Source organism: Juglans microcarpa x Juglans regia, chromosome 7D (genome assembly GCF_004785595.1).
Source record: "Juglans microcarpa x Juglans regia isolate MS1-56 chromosome 7D, Jm3101_v1.0, whole genome shotgun sequence".
Classification (NCBI taxonomy): Eukaryota; Viridiplantae; Streptophyta; class Magnoliopsida; order Fagales; family Juglandaceae; genus Juglans; species Juglans microcarpa x Juglans regia.
The window spans coordinates 3,156,385-3,175,265 of NC_054606.1; the positions used below are offsets into that span (position 1 = coordinate 3,156,385).

An 18,881-nucleotide genomic window follows, 5' to 3' on the forward strand; every position below is an offset into this window, starting at 1 on the left:
ATTTTATTTTACTTGATGATTAAAGAAGTGACTATTAGTCAAGTTATATATTTTTTTAATTTTTTCTTAATGATTAAGGACTATAACTGATGTTACTTCCTTATACAACTCTACAGGAAAAAGAAAAAATTATTATTTAGGTCGAATAACCTTCCATATGATGGCATGCGTCAGTTCATAATTTTTCTGGAGAAGCAAAAGTACACACACGGACAGCTTACAACACAACACAAAGCTTCGCAAGGTACAAAATTTTATTCATTTACATTCACGGCATTGACATAAAAGAGATGAACTATATAACGTCTAGTCCAGCAGCCTCTACAAAAGCTAATCTTATTCAGGAAATTAATGGCACTGTAATTAATTTACCTGGGCTGGGTCAACATCCTGACAAAACCTACGTAAACTTTAGCCTCCACGATATACCTTAGCTCTTGCATCTACACTTTCTTCAAGCTTTCTTATTGCGTTCCTCCCTCGTTATACCAAGATGGTTCTCTCAGTTAAACTCTGTACCAACAGTCCTGGGACCCATCCCAAATGCCTGGGGTCCATCTTAAGTCCATTTTATTTCGGGTGAGGTAAAAAAAAAAAAAAAAAAAAAAACACGAATCTCTTCTGAGCAACATCTAAGTCTAAATCTACTTAAATCCTTGCCCGAACAGTGAAGCTCAACCAAGTACTGCGACAGAATTGGTGCTGGAAGCTCACGCTTGGCTCCAAATCTACAGTTTTTACTCGGATTAAAAATAACTATCATAAATAGAAAGCTTATCAAATGCATCAAAATTTGCCTTTAGCCCAACAAATTGGCTACTCAGCTGAGCACAACCAGCATCTGGCCACCTGCAGACCCCATCTCGGGTGCGTAACGGACATAAAGTTTCACATACCCGACCAATTGGATCGTTAGGAATAACATCCTCGGCCATTACCGTAATAGATACAGAGAGATCTGATTTCTCATCATGCTGCACAGTAACATCTGATTTTCTTTTTGAAGTGGAATTGATGAATTTCTGTGGTGTTTCTGCAGGGTTGCTCTCAAATCCAACAGTACAATCACCACTGCTTGAGAAGTGAACCTTGCACCCCAGAGACTGTACTGCTCGCTTTATCGCTTCACCTTCCTTACCGGCCCTCTTTGCCAGGTTCATAGCCGAGCTGTTGAGCTGCTTCTCATTTCGTAACTCGGCACTCAATGATTCCATGGCAGTTGTAATTTCTTTATATTTCCTTTCTGCAACATCTTTCGCCTGTTAATACATCCAACTCAGTTTGAATATAAATAGCAATTTTAGAACAAAGTAAAAGTACATCCAAAAAGAAATCTTTTTTTTCCGTTTTTTTTTTTTTGGGGGGGGGGGGGGGTTCTATTAGGGAAGATTTTATAGCCATAGGACAGAAGTAACGTCTACCACCTTCTGCAGCTCAGAAAACTTTATAGCCATCTTTCGACATTGAGCTTCAAGCTCCCCAGCTTGGGCTTCTGAAGGACAAGCCCAACGAAGATGAAATTCGGGCCAGAGTGTTGGGGCTAAGGCTGCTGCAGGAGGCAATAGTGGACCATCATGTTTCAATGGATCATAAAAGAGGTTGTAATGCACATGAGAGCTTCCCTCCGAAGCACGCAAATCACTCAAATAGGCCCACAAACATCCACAAGCTTCAGAAACACCACATTGCTGTCTCTCCTTTTCGCTGAACATCAAAGTAGTCGATGAGGAAAAAAACAAGAGGAAAAAAAAAGAACTGACTACTTCCTGCAACAGTCAGCATCACAGAAGTTCACTTCCTTTATTGTGTATTTCACAATGTTATTCTACCTTCCTGATAGAACCTCATATGATTGGATGATCAACCAGTCATTGGGATAATTTTGTATTCATTCAAGTGTGTTAAAAAAAACAAACAAAAGAAAGAGGCATAGATATCATAAGAGCAGCCGTTGAAATTTTTTATTTTATTTTTCTTCGCAACCATAAAATCAGCAGGCATTGAAAATTTATAAGATTTGGATTTCTAGTTAAAATTTTAATATTCCATATATATGAATAGCACAATGTGATGGAAAAGAGAAGAAAACATTTGACCCATGATGCAAATAGAGACGACATAGACAAAACACCAGATTCCAGTGCTCAAGAACTAGAAATGTTAACCTAATCCATGAACTCATGAAATAAAATGATACCAGTTTACTGGCGTAAGAGAAATCACACCATTCAACCACATAATATGATTAAATTTAAATTTGCCAGCAATTTCTGAGCTTCCTATTTAGCACATATACGTGTGTCAATTCCATTCCATTTCAAACTTTTTTACCAGATTTTGATGCATTCCAGACTAGTTTTCCCCATTTAAGCACCATGCTATATATACACTCACTATAAGTCCAATGCTATATATGCACTAACTATAAGTCTACAAGCACCAAATGTTGAAGAAGCATTTTGTCTACCGGCATGATAATTACACAATGAACTGAGTAAGAAAATTGCACCCCAAAAGCAACAAAAATGAGCTTTCCCAGAACGGTTAACTAATTATCAAGTGTTATTCCACATCCAGTGTTTGAATGCAAAATTGCAAAGTTACATGAATCAGATGCATGCAACTTTGACGCATGCTAGAGACCAGAGTCTTTGGTCTCTGGCAAAAGCAACTTTAAATCCCTCATATTGAGGCCAATGCTGACAAAAGAAACTTACCTATTACAGAAGAAATTTCCAAAACGACAGGAAAGCACAGAGTCCAAGAAATCCACCAGGAAATCCTAAATCACCAAATGGCATACATGTCAGCGAGCAATTAGTTTCAAACCAAAAGGAAAAAAATAAAAGGGATCAAAATAAGATGCTCATCAACAGTCAAATATTCAAACAAAAAAACATGACACTTATTGTCAAATTGGATGAGGGCTGCATACCGAGGAAAACTCAAAAGCAAAAGGATACATCCGCAACAATTGTGAAATGCAATCAACCCACTGCAAAATATATATAAATCCAAAATTAACTACAACCAAATCATCATGCAAAAAAGAAACCGGGGGGGGGGGGGGGGGGGGGGGGGGGGGGGGGGGTGTGGGGGTTGCAGGAAAAAAAGGGGGGTGCATGAGACCAAGTGTCATTTTAAACTCTATTCATGCCATACTTGACATCAACTCCTAACATGATCTCAAGTGGAGAGACCATACGCACTCAAATGGGCCAGGAGAGTTTTGACAATGAGCTACAGGATGCACCAAAATGAGAATAATTGTTTGGCGGCACATTGAAAACCATCAGTCTAAGAACCTTTTGTCAAGAAGTGCCATTTGAGTCAGACCACACACTTCACCCCATTATTATGAATACATTCATAAAAAATAAGCCAGAATATTAAACACCAAGGTTGTGGGCCCCTTTAAATCTCGCCTGTATCATTTAAGCTCAGGCTCTCTATACCTTGCCCTAGCTTTTTGGGCTCAATGCTGGGCCAGCAGAAAGTGTGAATAAATACTAGGATGCCGACAATAATGACATGAGAAGAAGCTGAGAAACAAATTCTAGTGACTCCCTAAATTTTATATCAAGGTGCACAAACCTGCAAAAATATGGGAGAATAGTTGTTTGAATTCTGCACATGAGATGAACTTGGAGCTTGAGACGTAAAAGATCCTGATGACTGGCGTATAGGTGATGATGTGAAACTCCCTGCAGAAGACTGCCTTGTTAACTCAAAGGGAGAGCTGCTGCTACAAGTTACTGTTTGAATTCCTATTCTATCGGAAAATGGATGACCAAATGCTAGCCAGTCTTTCTCAACAAGCGCCTGTACAAAGATGAAAAATCCAAAATGTCAAACACTTGGAATAGGAATAAATCCGAAGTAACTAAGTCATTCTTGATATCACTTCTCAATCGGATAGAGTGATGGGGAAACTTGCTCGGTTCCTTCTTTTTGGCCTTTCTTGATCTTCTTAATTTTGGAGTCAGATTTTTCCTTCTTTCTTTCTGCTGTCTCTTGTATGCTTCCCTTGTTCGACAGCTACTCTCCTTTGTTTCTTGATAGAATCATTATAAAAAAACAATAGAAAACTTATAGAACATAGACCAGTAACACCCAGTTCATACCTGAAACCCTGAGAATGTCCGATAGTATGGATCAAGCAGCAGACTGGCAAGTGAAACCAACTGAGTTGTTCTATCCCACCCATCACTACACAAAACATTGGTGCATGTAGAGTCAACTCAGAAAAATAGATAAGGTAAAGTGTAGAACATCTTACAAATCCACTACAAATTTCACACGCAATCAACAAACATAAATATCTTTGGGTTTTTTTCATAGGTAAACAACTGAAAGATCTTTGTACATATGCTATAGCAAAAACTAGATGAATTTTTTTATGAGTAGAAATATAGTGCTGTTCTTAAAATGGGACATTTTTAGTAGTGAAAGAGCAGTAACCTGCAATGTATAAGAACTGATGCCGATTCCAAAGCAACACGTGCAGCAATCCAAGCTGAACCAGCCAAGACATTCTGAACATGTATTAACCAACCACTGTCACCAAGGGTTGACACTGAAGCAGACATGCTGCTGAGATTGCCTCCACCCCAACTCCATCCACCATGCCTCTGTCAACAAAATTAGTATCAATACTGTCATGATTACAAACAAGGCATTGCAGACAAAGTTCATCAAAAAGGAACAATAAGATATCAATCGAAGTCAAATGAAAATGACTTGTGAGATTATCCCTGCCTCGGAGCCCTTAAAAAGGTGAGACAATTAACATAGTCCAGCACCAGAAATTTCACTAATATCTAATATCTCTGTAGATGGACTTCTTTCCCAGATAAATGAATCAATTAATATAGTCCAGTGCGGTTAAGAAGCCAGATCTATATAAGATGTCTGAGACTAACCAGGAATGATGAAATTCCATCTGATGAAGTAGCGCCATAAGTGTCCAAGTAGTCTCTAAGTCGAGCAAGACTATCCCTCATCGCATGTATGTTATCTATCCCAAAGAACACTATCTGATGAAAATAACAAAGAAGAAATATGACGGAGTAAAATATTATAAATCATAGTTTATGACCATGAGACAAATAATTTGACAATACAAGCCGTCAAGAGACCTCAGATTGAAAATAATTTGAAGATGACTCTGAGCCACCTCCCATTGCACCATTTGCCAAAGCATTTTTCCTGGGTCTTGCATCGGCAATATATAGCTTCCTTGGAGAAAAAAGAGGGAAAAATAAAAAATCAATCAATGTTAGCCCAAAAAAAACAGAAGAAATAATAAAGCTTTCAAGAAATTAGCGTATTCTATTGAACCCGCATTATGGAAGAAATTAGCAGCAAATGTTAACAATCATAATTAATACCCCATAACAACACTTTTATTTAATGTAACCATAAACATTAATAATATATATGTAACAAAGCATACCACAGAAAGAGGTAACTACCATTTCTTACCAAAATATACATATTGAAATGATAACATAAAACCAGTTTCTTACCTCTGAAAAAAATAAATAAAACCTGTTTCTTATCAGCATGGAAAGAAAGATTTCTCAAGAGTAAAAAGCAAAGCCGCAAATCTTTGTGGCTCTACACTTACACAGATTATATTGATGCACATGCAGCAGTTTTTTTCCATTTTTATATGAGTCATTCAAATTTTATTAATAGCGTCAAGGATAGGAACACGAGTACCACATGCAGCAGTTAAACAATTTAACTTCTAAATACAAGCTTCATGATTGCACATATTTGGTAAAAATCATAGAATACAACATTTTGCATCATATGGAAGATAGAAGGAAAGGAACAACTTTTATATGCATACCTTCGTACCCCACTCATACCAGAAAGTTGAGTGCAAAGTGCAGCAACAAGTTTTTCATCAGTGTTGCTGCACACAAATATAGAGAATTGAACCCATGAAATTTCAAGAAGAGGCATATGAATCAAAGGTAAAATATAACACTTCAAAACTCCGTATATAACATATAAGATATTCTGTGTTCTGTACCACCTTTTTTCAGATTTTATTTTGCTGCTTCTTTCTCACCTTTTGGGGTTGGGTAAAAAAAGGGTGGAGTTGATTTGACAGAAACTACAGGTTACCTCCTCATATTCATCATAAGGCCAACTAATGGTTGGGATGAACGTGCAAGGACAGCTCCAGTTCCTATAATTCAACACATATGTAAAACATAAGCAAGTCATTACCAACATAAAATAAAAAATTAAAAAAAAAGGTTCATTGCTTACCAGGATGACACCATGAAACTACAGGCAATCGGCATCTTGCACGGAATGTTGAAGCCTGAATCACTTCTTCATCACTAGCATCAATAGCCATGCAAAGTTATTACACGCCCAGTTCTAGTCTCAAAATGAAGACAAAGTTTATCAACATTACAAATATTTCAGCAAAAATCAGAGTGCATAGATATCACTGTCTTACCTAATGCCCTTTGGCACAATCAAGGCAAATGGATAACTTTGGCACATTGTATAGTTGGAATTTATGCTACTTATTCTCCACATATCATTGTATAATGTGAATGACCCATTCTCAATCATACTCATCGATGCAAAATAGGAACCTTTTCCAAGAAGCCGGAAATACTCATTTAGTAACCTCACCCTTGGGTTAGTATTGTTGAATTTGGAAGGTCCAGAAGTAAAAGCATAAAGATCCCATAGACTTGCAGGCTTAGTACACCTCAGTAATGCATCAAATACTGCACGTCTCTGTAGAATTCAAAAATCATACAACATGCAGAAGCAGCTTGGGGAATTGAACATCAATGATTAGCAATGTGGTATTGTTGCTTAAGGCACTGTCAAGTAATTAACTATTTTAAACTACAAAGTTACAAACTAAAACTTATAACTGACAAGAAAAGAAAATGTGTGTGGTAACAACTGCATAAAATTTATCATTTCGAATATTAAACAAAGGAAATCAAACATAGTAACAACTGAAAGTGAAATTAACCTGCTTCGTTCTAGGGCGGAAACCAAAGACGATAATTCTCATATCCTTCCCTGAAAAATATGATGGGGAACTTTATTCCTCTTGCAATCATCACAAAGAAGGAGCAAATAATAATTAAAATAACTGGCTATGTTGTATGGGGTCTGCAAGACATAATAAAATAGCCATCATTCCAGTAATAATTATTGGGGATGAAAAGGACAATTGTCTAATAAAATCGTTGGAAGACTATATTTTAACAAAATATAATCTACACGATTCATTTTTTTTTTTTTTATAAGTAAACGATTGTATTAATAGAATAGGCATAGCCCAAAGTACAATCTACACTATTAAATTGGAGGTCTCATGCATGATTTCTTTCAGAAAAGTATTGTAGATGCTTCTTTATATTCTAGTCTAATTCAAGGCAGATGTGAGAATCCATTCGCAGATTCTTAAACTTACTCATGCCTTTCATAAATGGGAACTTGAGTCAGCGAGTTCTCCTTTTGATTTAGTATACTAGTTAAAATATGAAGCACCTATTGCATGTATTAGAAGCTAAAATGTGGTGAACAATTCGATGTCTGTTCTTATTAGGAGGCATTCAGGGGTCATAACAACATGCAAGGCTGTTTTGTTCTTTTCTGAATAACAGCATTATTCTTCACACCATTAACCACCACCAAGGCAACATCTAGATACTGACTTGAACACTAACATTCACTGCCAACACATCACGCCCATCCCTTGAAATAAAATGTGGCTCAAAGAGTAAATGCAGTTGGCATTCAAATTAAGAGCCAGTAAGTCCTCAAAGAAATAATAAAACCTCTCTCAAGCACAGCCATGGATTGATTGATAGAAGTTATAATGATAATTTATTGAACAATAGAAACGTCGAGAAAATCTAATAGAAGGAAACTATTAGAAAGCATACCTATGACCTGAAGAATTCGTCGTGACGGTGTCTTGTCATATTGACGAGGGGCTGATTGAACCCTTGCAGCCTACACGCACTTAAAAATAGTAAATTAAACATGAAACTACCTCAAAACAAAAGAATACCAAAAATTTGAGGTGGAAATCCGAATGTCAAACAACATGACTGATAAATATAGGAAGGTTTCAGTCAAGACAAAAGAATAAAAATCGAAATGAATAATATCAGATAGATGAATGTTTCATCGCCAGAGAAAACTTCAGGATGAACTTGAAAAATGATGACAGCACAAAGCACCTCTCATGCCTTCCTATCAAGCCATACTTTTGCCATGTCTGTAATTTACAAATCATTCATCTCCTAGAAGATCAGAGAGAGAGAGATGAAGATGATGATGATGTTAAGCATGAAGGAATAATTAGGTTGCCTCTGCAAGGGCACGAGTCAACCAACCTCTAAAGTTGCTGATAGAGAAGAAGGGTGTTGGATTAGATCTTATCAACACATACGAGGGCGTCATGTATATAAGCTAAAGCTCAGGACTGATTTACCTCTACCGATAGAATGCCGAGATCATTTAAGAGCAAGCCTCAATATTCAATATAACTAGAAGTAAGCAGATAGCCAGACTTATGCATATCACGCATAAGTAGAAGTAGGCAATAGCCATTTATTTGGCCAAAAGAATAAATCCGTGATCTGTGCATAAGAAGAGTTGATAAAACCTGATCAAAACATCCCGTGCACTTGGGCTATGCCTCCTTTTCCTATGAATAAAAATTATTGACTGCCTATAAAAAAAATAAAAAATAAAACCTGATAAAAGCATCGTCAATTTCTCCCTTGATTTTAAATCCTACCTCTTGCATTCATGCTATCTTGAATCTCAACCATCCAGAATATCATCTCCTTGCATTCTTTTTTTTCTAAGTCTCCTAGCATTCTATCTTCAACCTTACCATCAATGGCAAACATTCCTATGTAATTAGAGATCAAAGCAATAAACCCAACTCAAAAGTTTTCTAGCATGAGTTTGTCACATAACAGGACTCTTCCTGCTACCCTCAAGTAATAGTTGATAGAGTAAGTTAAGGCCAGAAAATCAGCCAAGACAACCAAGTTTGGAGTCATCTATAACGTTGCTAATACAAGTTAAATGCACTGAAGTACTGATGCACCAGAACTTGGGGTTTCATGCTCCACTTGGGACAGAGGAGCACCTGACTAAGGAGGTGAAGAAAAAACAGAAAAACATACACTTTAAATAAGAAGGAAAGCTAGCACTATCTTGAGCTGACACCCAGATATAAAGTGTTTTCAGCACAGTGGAACAGATGAAAATTAAACATATAAAGAGTTTTGAAGAGTGAGGCCTTAAAATCCATCACTGACTCTCAACAAGAAACTACACAAATGAGAGCTTACCATCTTGCTGAACTTCTCTATAGTGGCCAGTGGAATTGTGCCAAGTCCAATGATATTCCTTGTTCCCTCACCCTTAAAAAGGAAAGAAATAATAATAGAAAACTATAAGCTATGACAAACACTCACAGGCAAAAATACAAAATAAATAAATAAATAAATATAAAGACATGTATGTGTGAGTTTACATATATTTATACATCCAGCAACATGCACTTATATGTATATACAACAGATTCTAATAAAAAGAGCAAAAAAGATGAAGAAAGAATACATGCCAGTGCATTTCTATTTACTATTTCTTCTCTTATTTTTATTAAAAATAATAGAAGGAAACTTTAAAACATTTCTCATATATGCCATTTTGTCTTCTGTTCTTCATTCTTTCTAATAGAAGCAACCTGTATAGGTTACAACTTGTTGCCATAAATGATTTATATCAAAGATTAATATCATAATGGGTTAGACTTGGGACATTGACCGCTTATACCGTCTAAGGAAACACAGATCCGTCCAATACCTGCATGTCAATTTTATGCTTTATGTGCTCTACAGTTCTGTTTACATGTTTTAGAGTATAAAACTGCAAGTCATAGAAATTCTACTGCAATCCAAACATCTTGTCAACTACAGCTCAAACAACCTCTGGTTACAAGATACAATACAACTGAATCAAGGTTTCGATGCTGCAACAAAAGTATCTTAATTCTTCCACTCTTTTTTCTTTTCTTTTTTTAATTTTTTGTGAGGCACACCATGGTAAAAGATAGGTGAGAACCAGAAATCAATTTTGGAATGCAGTGCACATTGACGCCAGTAATATTTCCTTATGTTAATGTGCAGATAATATTTAACTCATTACTTACAAGAAAAATAAGACGAAAATTGGTTACTATCAAGATACCCGCCTCATCAGTATTAACAAGAACGACGCCGTATCCCTGAAAGCAAAGTCCAAATACTTAATAAACCTTGTCCATACATTTAGATAGCAAACAAACAGAAAGGGTAGAAAAACAAATGGAATCACTATTTCTTGTACATAAAGTACTGCGATACCACAGCTATCCCTCACAACTTTTGAATTCTTGCAAATAAAAATCTTACACCGAAAATATCACAGGTTGACAAGTTTTATATCTTACCACAAACAAAAATAAAAGAAACAGATAAATCAATTTTGCTTAGATTTCCCTACGCAAAAACAAGACCCTATTTTGCTTAGTTTTCTTATCCACTGAATAGACCCACTCGCATACTTCCTTCAAGACGATATGACCTTCCTCAGCTGACCTATCTCGCAATTCCTCTCGCATGCTTTTAAGCTAAAATGCTCAAACTTAACCATCAACACTTCTTGATAATCACTTTTTTGCGCTATCATTGTACATACAATTCATTGGGAGCCAACAGTACCTTTTTGCCCCATTCTTACTCTCTATTCTATTATAAAATAGATTAGTTTAAATAGTTGTTTAGAAAGAAAAAGATTAGGACTCCTTTGGACACTTTGAGTATCTCAAAATTCTGTAAATAGTAGTTAAATGATCTGTAAATAGTAGTGAAATGGTTTAAGTTAATGTGTTTTATTACATTTTGAGAAATGAAAAAGAAAAAGTTGAATTTTTTCTTGTTTAAGTAAGAAGATATTTTATTGATATTGAAATAGGCACAGCACAAGTACACAGAAAATATACATGTGATTACACCTAGTCAGGAACTAGAAACGAATACAAGGAAATCATGAAAATTAAAGTCTATAACAATGGCCACATAAATAAAAATATTATAAAGTTAAAAAATTGTTTGAATATAATTTTTTAATGTTATTTTTGTTTTCAAGTTTAAAAAAGTTGTATTCTTTTTTGTATTCTGTTTTGAAGTTTGTAAAAACTGTAATAATTAGGTAATGAATAAATGAAAAGGTTAAAGATTTGATATTCAAAAATGTTTTGTATTTAAGTGATATTTGGAAAAAAATTGCAAAATTTCTCATCACCAAACGTGCCCTGAGTTTTGTTTCTAACTATCCATCAAACAGCAAAATATTAACTCTCGCTTTCCGTCGCGGACATGAGAACTAAATAATTGAAATTCTAGGAAAAATAAAGAATCCAGTAATTCAAGCAAGAACTGGACGAACCTGGACGACGAATTCTTCAGTTTCAAGAAGGAAGTCCAAATTCACATCCAAAATGGACCGTGAAACGGGCTGCGGAAAATATAAATTGGGAGAAGAAAGTGATTGAGAAGCAAATTCCATAGATGGCGGTGCGTATGAGACAGCAAGAGAGATGAAAAGAAACCCTGGAATTGAAAAAAACAGGAGGATAGGAGAGAACTGCACAGAAGGGAACATAAACCTCGATTTTGGTCCATTCGAGGGCGTCCCAGCTAGAGGCGGCCTCCAACTTCTCGGACTCGGAGGTGTCTTGGAGTGACGTCGTTCGACGACTGCTGCTTGGAATTGGCAAGGCCATGAGGCAAACCGCTCTGAACCTTTTCCTGCTCAGGGAAAGGGACGCGGGGGGTTTGGTAACTTGGTTGTATGTTACTGTTGCCTGTTGGCAAGCGATCTATTTTCTTTACTCATTTAAAATATATATATATATATTATTTATTTTTTAATAAAAAAAAAAAAAAGTAAGATTTAGATAATGATATGAGATGATATAATTTTATGTTAAAGTTGAATTGTTTATTATATTTTATGTAAAAATTTATAAAAATTATAATGATGAGATGAATTGAGATGGTTTTTAGATTGAGGCCTCTCAACTCATTAAATATATATTTTTAATGGAAAAAATTATATCTATTCATTAAATATCTATTTATTCTTGTTGCAAGTTTTAGAGAAAATTAAAAATAATCTATCTTATTTTATATCTATATATAGAATATTACATATTATTTGAGAAAATTTTATTGTCGCTTTTATGGTTTGGATCTTCTATAATTTTTAGATAACTCTGTTATTACGATTTCAAATTTAATTTTTCGTTGTAAATGTATAGCATGAGTTCTATAATTGTTTTTTATTAGGTTAGCACGAGTCCTAACTTTTAAGTACATGTTTCCTCCTATTCATGGGACATGGTCTCAACTCTTGAATATGAAATGAAATCGTGCATTGGTCATCAATAAAAAAGTTACGGTCGTTAATTTAATGAATTCATAGTTATCTAATGATTGATTTATTGGTTGGAAGAGGTCCTAAATCATTCATTATCATGTTCTTTTTATTTGTTACCCCTTTTTTTTTTTATTCACAAACCTATATTGGGAAATTTTCATTTGTATATAATATATTCCAATAATGTTCTTATATTTTAAGGGAGAAATTGGGCATAAATAACTGGATTTAAAATTAGCATGCACGTTTTTATTAGATATAATAGAAGAAAACAAACACAATCTTCCAAAGTGTGACGTTGGAGTATCATGTAGTTGGATCCGTGACAATGTCAGTGCATGCACTGAACATGACTATCTAAGATAGTAAAGATACCATTTGATTCCTACACAATATATTTTATAATATATTTCATAATATATGTATAAAAATAAAAATATTTGTATAAAATAATGTTACTTTTATAAACCACACTTTATAATATAGTTATATAAAGTGTTGTAAAAAAATGTATGTTTATCATTTTTTTTTTTACGATATGGGATGAAAACATTTGAGAAAAAGATTACATTCACCTAAAGTGAATTATATATTATTGACCGTATAAATAATAAATGTTTTTGAGGAATTTTATGCATCATCTATGATTCACTCTCATACTCCACACTTATATTTTTTTTCATAAGATATAGAAGTGTTTTCATAAGATGTGTGATAATGAATAATGACTAATGATAAAAAATTTTCAATATTTTTAATCTCACTTCATGTATTTATGTCATTATTTTTTATCTCGTACTGTACCGGTCGGCATGCTTATATTTTTCGTATCAACCCAGTAGTCAATACAGGCATCATATATGTTTCGTACCAGCTTATATTTTAACTTGTACCGGCCGATATTTCGACCTTTAATTTTTTTTATTTTTTTAAATTATAAGTTTATTTTTTACTCTCAATTCAGACTAGGTTATTAATAATTTATATATATGTATTTATATATAACTTATTCATATATAAACTATTATTTTGAAATATAATTTAAATATATTTATATAATTTATTTATATATCAACTATTTCGAAACGATATCGATATTGAAATATTTTATTTTAATGTTTTGACTGGTACGTTATTTGATACCGTATTCAAAACATTGATTTGACTCAAAAAAATAAGGGAATAACTTGATCCAATAATGCTCACCATCAATACAGATCGCCACTTAAAAAGATAAAATATCATTATGTAAGAACAGCCTTTTATATGTACCGACACGATTACGACAAACAGGTAGTGCGAATAAGTACACCTTTCAGGCTTAAGGTCCAATAACATGGTATACTTCTTATAAAAAAAAAAAAATAACATAGTATAATTTACGAGGAAGAGAAAAGAGGGAGCCATCTTTTTTGGCGACAAGAACTTCTCACCGAAAGAAAGAATGTTTACATGCTCGAACAACACCATTGACTCCGAAGAATTTCAGCATTGATATATGTATGGAGTAGGTGGGGCTCTCTCTCACACAAAATGCGATCGATGTTCTTCAAGTTGAATTGAGAAGCCTACTGTACCAGCGAGTCAGTTCCGACCGTCGAACAATGTATAACTCCTCGAGGCCAGTCTGTTGCAAGGACTTCAGTTTCAGTTGGAAATTGCTATGAGCTGAAATTGATGTCACTTGTCCAGATCCAAATATTCATCATACATTCTACTGCTAGCACACCCCATTAAAGCTTTTGCATTGAGTTCTCTACCAAATCTCCAAACGTAATTCAACCCAACAAGAAGCTCGATGATTGTTGCTTCCGTCTTCTCTTGATTTGCGAAGTAAAGAGTTTGTACCAGAAGAACGTTCGTCCTGGAGATCAAGCTCTGCTGTTCAAAACTCCTCTCGGACTGCCATCTTATCATGTTATGAGCAAGTGGTGCCAACCATTCCAATATCCCTGTCATTGCCTCGCTCCACTCCTCTGCCAGAACCGTATCATAAACAGATGAAGCCAAGTTCTTGGTGTATGGTTTCAGCTTTGCCCTAAGGGTAGTTCTCACACTCGTGGGTAACATATTGTATAAATCATCTCTTGCATCAAGACCAATCAAGTGAGGAGATGCTGCTAGTTTCTCGATTATGATAATGACATTTGCATAGTGCAGTGCTAAAGCAGCAGCACCAAGTGTTTCAGGTGGAGCATCCAACAACTTGCGCCTGGATTCGAAGATTGACATATTAGAATGATCAGCCTTTCCAGAAGCAAGAAGGTCTGCATTAAAACCATTGGCTCCATTGAGATTCCTGGAACGAACAGCTATCGGACTTAAGTAACAATCGACGTGAGAATTACTTCCAGCCATCATGCATCCTTTAAAAGGTCCAACATGAGTTAGCCGGTCAGGCTTTTTTTTCCCATGAACCCCAGGTGACCGGCCATGGCCCTGCCACCACTTATGCTTTATTTCATCTGATACAGAAATTGGACCTGATTTTGGCATTCCCCTTGCAAGAGGGCCTGAAAAGAAGTTGACATTTTTATTCTTTGCTGAAATAGGACCCGACTTCATGGTTGGTCCACCGATAGGACCCGAATAGAAATTGTTACGTTTACTTTTTCTAAAGATTGGTCCTGATTTAGCAATAAAACCCCCAAGGGGACCTGAAGCAAATTTACCAAGACCATTCTCAGATGGATGAACCGAAGATTGCAACAGAGCAGAAACCGACTGGTTGTGAGGGATATAATCAGAGCTCATATCTCTTGAATCCCTGAGATCAGCATCAACCATCTGTTGAATTCCAAAGACATGTTTCATCCTACTGAATATTGCCAACAGAGATCCTGCCAAGAGACGAACTGTGTAATCATAACTCCTGATCCACAGAGAGATCTGTTGTAAATTCTTCACCTCCTGCCGCTTAAATGCAACCTTTTTCTGATATTCAAGCAAATTTACACCGCCTGAGTCATCATTACCCTTTATTCTCCTTAGAGTCTGTTCTAGATCAGCAAGTATTTCCATCTCCTGATACAAGTTTGCGTTGGCGGCAATGAATCTTTCCATCTTCTTGACTTTCTTTTCCATCTTCCTCCATGAAAATCCCCACCCGTATGGGTCAGTACCAATTTTGATCAACTCGCCAAATGCATTCTCAAAACTCTTCAAACTAGGATCACTGCACTTCTTGCCAAGCCTGGCCACAGATTTTGCCGCATGTACCATATTCTCAGACATCTCTGCACATATCAAATCACCAATGAAATCCTCATCATCTGAGACAAGCTTCTTTATGCCCACTGAGTTTGTGATCTCTTCTCTCAACCTAGCAACTTGGGAGTCACTTAAAGACTGCCATAGATGAATCAGCTTAGACATCAAGCTTGCAACTTCGAATGCTAACACTCCAATCACCACTTTCCCAGGACGGGCCTCATGATTTCGTGGAGTCTTCCACAGACTGCGAAACCACGACTCTGCAACCATCTCTTACCCCAGAAAATCCAAGGAACAATATCTCTAAGCGAGATTCACCATCATATTGTTTTATTCTGCAGTAAATATAAAAATAAACACGATTAAACAGTCAGGACAAAAAACAGAGAAAATCCAACTTCTTGCACCAAACACTCAGAAAATCAGAGACTTCAAAATTGTCCTAATTTTTTTGACAAACCCTCCTTTGTTCTCGTATTCAACTGTATCACTGAAGCAAATCGAAATTTACTATCTTTTTTTAGTTGGGAAGCTAATCGAACAACAAGAAGCATGAAATCAAAACCTCTCTCTTTTTTTAATTCCTTATTTTCCACAATTTTCTCAGCCACCAAATCAACCAAAAAGAACAATCTCACAAGATTACACGATTTAGGGATTAGTCGGGACGCTCTCCCGAAAACCTGGTGCTAATCAAAAACAGCTTACACGATTTAGAGGCAACTAGTTCTTCTTCATCTTCTTCTTCTTTTCTTTTTCTTCCTTTTTTTTTTTTTTTTTGGGCAAGTAGCAACTGCCAGTAGTTCTCCAGAAGATATGCACAAACAAGAAAACGAAAATGACGTGAACCTAAAATTCATACCCCAAATCCCACAACCTCAGCCGCCATATCGTCCAGATTCCAAAACCAAATTCATCAAAGAAGAAAAAAAGAGAAGGAAATCCCAAAACCATTTCCTCTGCACCAAAAGTGTGCGCTTTCACTTCAAACATTACGCTTGATAATGAAAAAAAAAATGGTAGACCCGATATCTAAACCATGTGTATCACACAGATTTATACAAACACCATGAAGCAACTAAAGCAAAATGATATATTCTAAGAAAAACAAAAACGGAAATAGAGAAAAACTCACCGATCACGGGTCCAAAGTCCAAAGCAAAGCTGGGAAGCTGAAAGAGAGAGGAGGGGAAGGAGCTAGGAAGGTGCACTGGAACTAGAGCCACATGGAGAAAATAGAGAATTGTAGACAGGAAGAGCGAAAACGAGTGAAATTAAAGACATACTAGTGATGTTTTTAACTTTTTAGTGCTCATTTTGCATTTTAGACCCTACTACATTTCTCTCTGTGTGTTTGTCCCACAATTCTCGTGTGTTACATAAAAAATCTCATATTTTTTCAAAATTGTCGGTATCATAGTATCATCAAGGTTAGCAAAGAAAAATTTATTTACACGAGTCATATTACATATAATTATACAATATATAAATATTATATAATTATTTTGAAAAAAGTAAGTTTATTATTAAAAAATTAATTTTCTTCTCATATAATTTTCTATTTTTTTTATTTTTTTTAAAAAAATTACGATGTATTTACACACTTACAATTATAACTATTATTTCTCTTTATACTAAAAAAATCTCCTTATACAAACCTGTTTGTATTAAAAATCCCTATACAAAATCTTAAAAACAAAAACCTTGACAATATTTGTATACATTTGAGTAGATCTTATGATGATTTAAAAAAAAAAATAGATCTTATAAGTTTTATTAACATACAAATACATCTCTTTTTTCAAATATATTTTTAATAGATCCCACCATTATCCTAAATATAAATACAAATGCAAAATAAATATAAAAAATTTTTCTCAAAAGTTTTGACATACAAACATGCTAGTACGTTTTCTGCAAGTATTTTCTGAACTGCATCCATCAGTGAAAATAAGAGACAAAACAAAGAAATTCCTAGAATTAGCAGTTACACGTACAAATAGTAATAAATTTAGGGGCTGAAGTGCAGAACGTCAAAAGTGGGGAGGTCTGTCACAATCATTAATGGCAATCACGCGGAAATGTGTCGTTTTACAGATTTGACCCCTCTGCTAATCGGCCGGGAAACTGTACGGACGGTCCATCGAGTCGGTCCGACTAACTGTTTTTTTTTTTTTCCTAATTTTTTATAAGGAAAAAAAAGAACAAATGAATGCGTAAAACTCTGAGGCCGGGTTTGATGGTCAGCTGAGATACAAATTATTTCATATTCAAATGATAAAATATAAAATTTTATCTCATCTAATATAAAATTTGATCTAATCTCTAGTTTTTTAATTATTGCTACAGTAGTATCATTTGTTATAAAGTTTTATCTGCCTCTATAGTAATGTTACAGTTGTTCTGCTATAAAGTTTTATCTACCTCTATAGTACATCTATAGTAGAGTCGGTTGATTTGCTATAAAGTTTTATCCTTCTATGATATCGCTACACACTAACTACCACATTTTTAATATATATAATTATCAATTAAAATATTTTATTTTATTGTAATATATAATTAAAAAAATATATTTTAAATTTTATAAAATATAGTATAATAAATAAGTCATAATTAGAATAATTTCGTTTAATAAAGAAATGTGTTCATATTTGATAATATTGAAATAATCTAAATCACGGCCAACTAAAAAATATATATTTTGAGAAAGTCAAAATGTTTATGAGTTTTTAAATTAATAATATATATTAGTTATTTTTAATATATTCATAATATTTTATACCCAATAATTAAAAATATTTTTCAATAATTGGTGAGACCCATCATTTTATCAAATTCTTAAAAAGTTAAAAGTTAAAATCATTTCGTTTCATTTCATCTCATCTTACTATTTAAAATTTTTTTTTTACAAAATATTTTATTTTATTTTATTATTCAAACACATATTTTTTTATAAATTATTTTATCTTAATTCAAAAATTTCATTATTATTTAAAATATCTCATTTTAAATTACATAACCAAATGAGAGAGAATTGAACACGGAAAGATTTTCTTAAAAAAAAAAAAAATTGTGCTTGAGTTGGCAACGCGGGGTGGTATGGTACCGCGCGTGGTACCCCATTAAGTTTTTTTTTTCCCTCCTTTTACTTTAAGTTATAGAAT

General features: G+C 34.5%; 2 protein-coding genes across 8 annotated transcripts; both read right to left on the reverse strand.

Annotated features, from left to right (window-relative positions):
- Positions 1 to 160: 160 nt before the first annotated feature.
- Positions 161 to 11,932, reverse strand: LOC121238600 (phosphatidylinositol-3-phosphatase myotubularin-1-like). 4 transcript variants are annotated; one of them, XM_041135544.1, is made up of 20 exons: positions 11,729 to 11,932; positions 11,509 to 11,577; positions 10,232 to 10,306; positions 9,369 to 9,440; positions 7,941 to 8,010; positions 7,019 to 7,068; positions 6,482 to 6,771; positions 6,286 to 6,359; positions 6,139 to 6,202; positions 5,858 to 5,923; positions 5,139 to 5,238; positions 4,923 to 5,036; positions 4,462 to 4,631; positions 4,125 to 4,209; positions 3,595 to 3,822; positions 2,936 to 2,995; positions 2,718 to 2,782; positions 1,425 to 1,704; positions 826 to 1,259; positions 161 to 728 (listed from the first exon to the last, which is right to left on the reverse strand). In XM_041135544.1, exons 1-20 carry the CDS (start codon positions 11,843 to 11,845, stop codon positions 560 to 562), a joined length of 2,652 nt encoding a protein of 883 aa, XP_040991478.1. In that variant the 5' UTR covers positions 11,846 to 11,932; the 3' UTR covers positions 161 to 559. The 4 variants fall into 4 exon arrangements, with proteins under 4 accessions (XP_040991478.1, XP_040991481.1, XP_040991482.1 ...); XM_041135545.1 differs by lacking the exon at positions 161 to 728 and having other exon boundaries at positions 742 to 1,259; XM_041135547.1 differs by lacking the exons at positions 11,509 to 11,577; positions 11,729 to 11,932 and having other exon boundaries at positions 246 to 728; positions 7,941 to 8,019; positions 10,232 to 10,287.
- A 1,771-nt stretch (positions 11,933 to 13,703) lies between these two features.
- LOC121238601 lies at positions 13,704 to 17,006 on the reverse strand. Of its 4 annotated transcripts, none has more exons than XM_041135549.1 (2): positions 16,850 to 17,006; positions 13,704 to 16,049 (listed from the first exon to the last, which is right to left on the reverse strand). In XM_041135549.1, the coding sequence occupies exon 2, from the start codon at positions 15,982 to 15,984 to the stop codon at positions 14,182 to 14,184; it is 1,803 nt and encodes a 600-aa protein (XP_040991483.1). In that variant the 5' UTR covers positions 15,985 to 16,049; positions 16,850 to 17,006; the 3' UTR covers positions 13,704 to 14,181. The 4 variants fall into 4 exon arrangements, with proteins under 4 accessions (XP_040991483.1, XP_040991486.1, XP_040991484.1 ...); XM_041135552.1 differs by lacking the exon at positions 16,850 to 17,006 and adding an exon at positions 16,660 to 16,839; XM_041135550.1 differs by lacking the exon at positions 16,850 to 17,006 and adding an exon at positions 16,577 to 16,839.
- Positions 17,007 to 18,881: the final 1,875 nt, after the last annotated feature.

Coding starts and splice junctions, on each gene's coding strand:
- LOC121238601 (XM_041135549.1), bottom strand. CDS start 15,984: ATGGTTGCAGAGTCGTGGTTTCGCAGTCTGTGGAAGACTCCACGAAAT.
- LOC121238600 (XM_041135544.1), bottom strand. CDS start 11,845: ATGGCCTTGCCAATTCCAAGCAGCAGTCGTCGAACGACGTCACTCCAA. Junction 6,360..6,481: donor ATTGTGCCAAAGGGCATTAG/GTAAGACAGTGA, acceptor TATTGATGCTAG/TGATGAAGAAGTGATTCAGG. Junction 4,210..4,461: donor TCAGTTCTTATACATTGCAG/GTTACTGCTCTT, acceptor TGTTTTGTGTAG/TGATGGGTGGGATAGAACAA.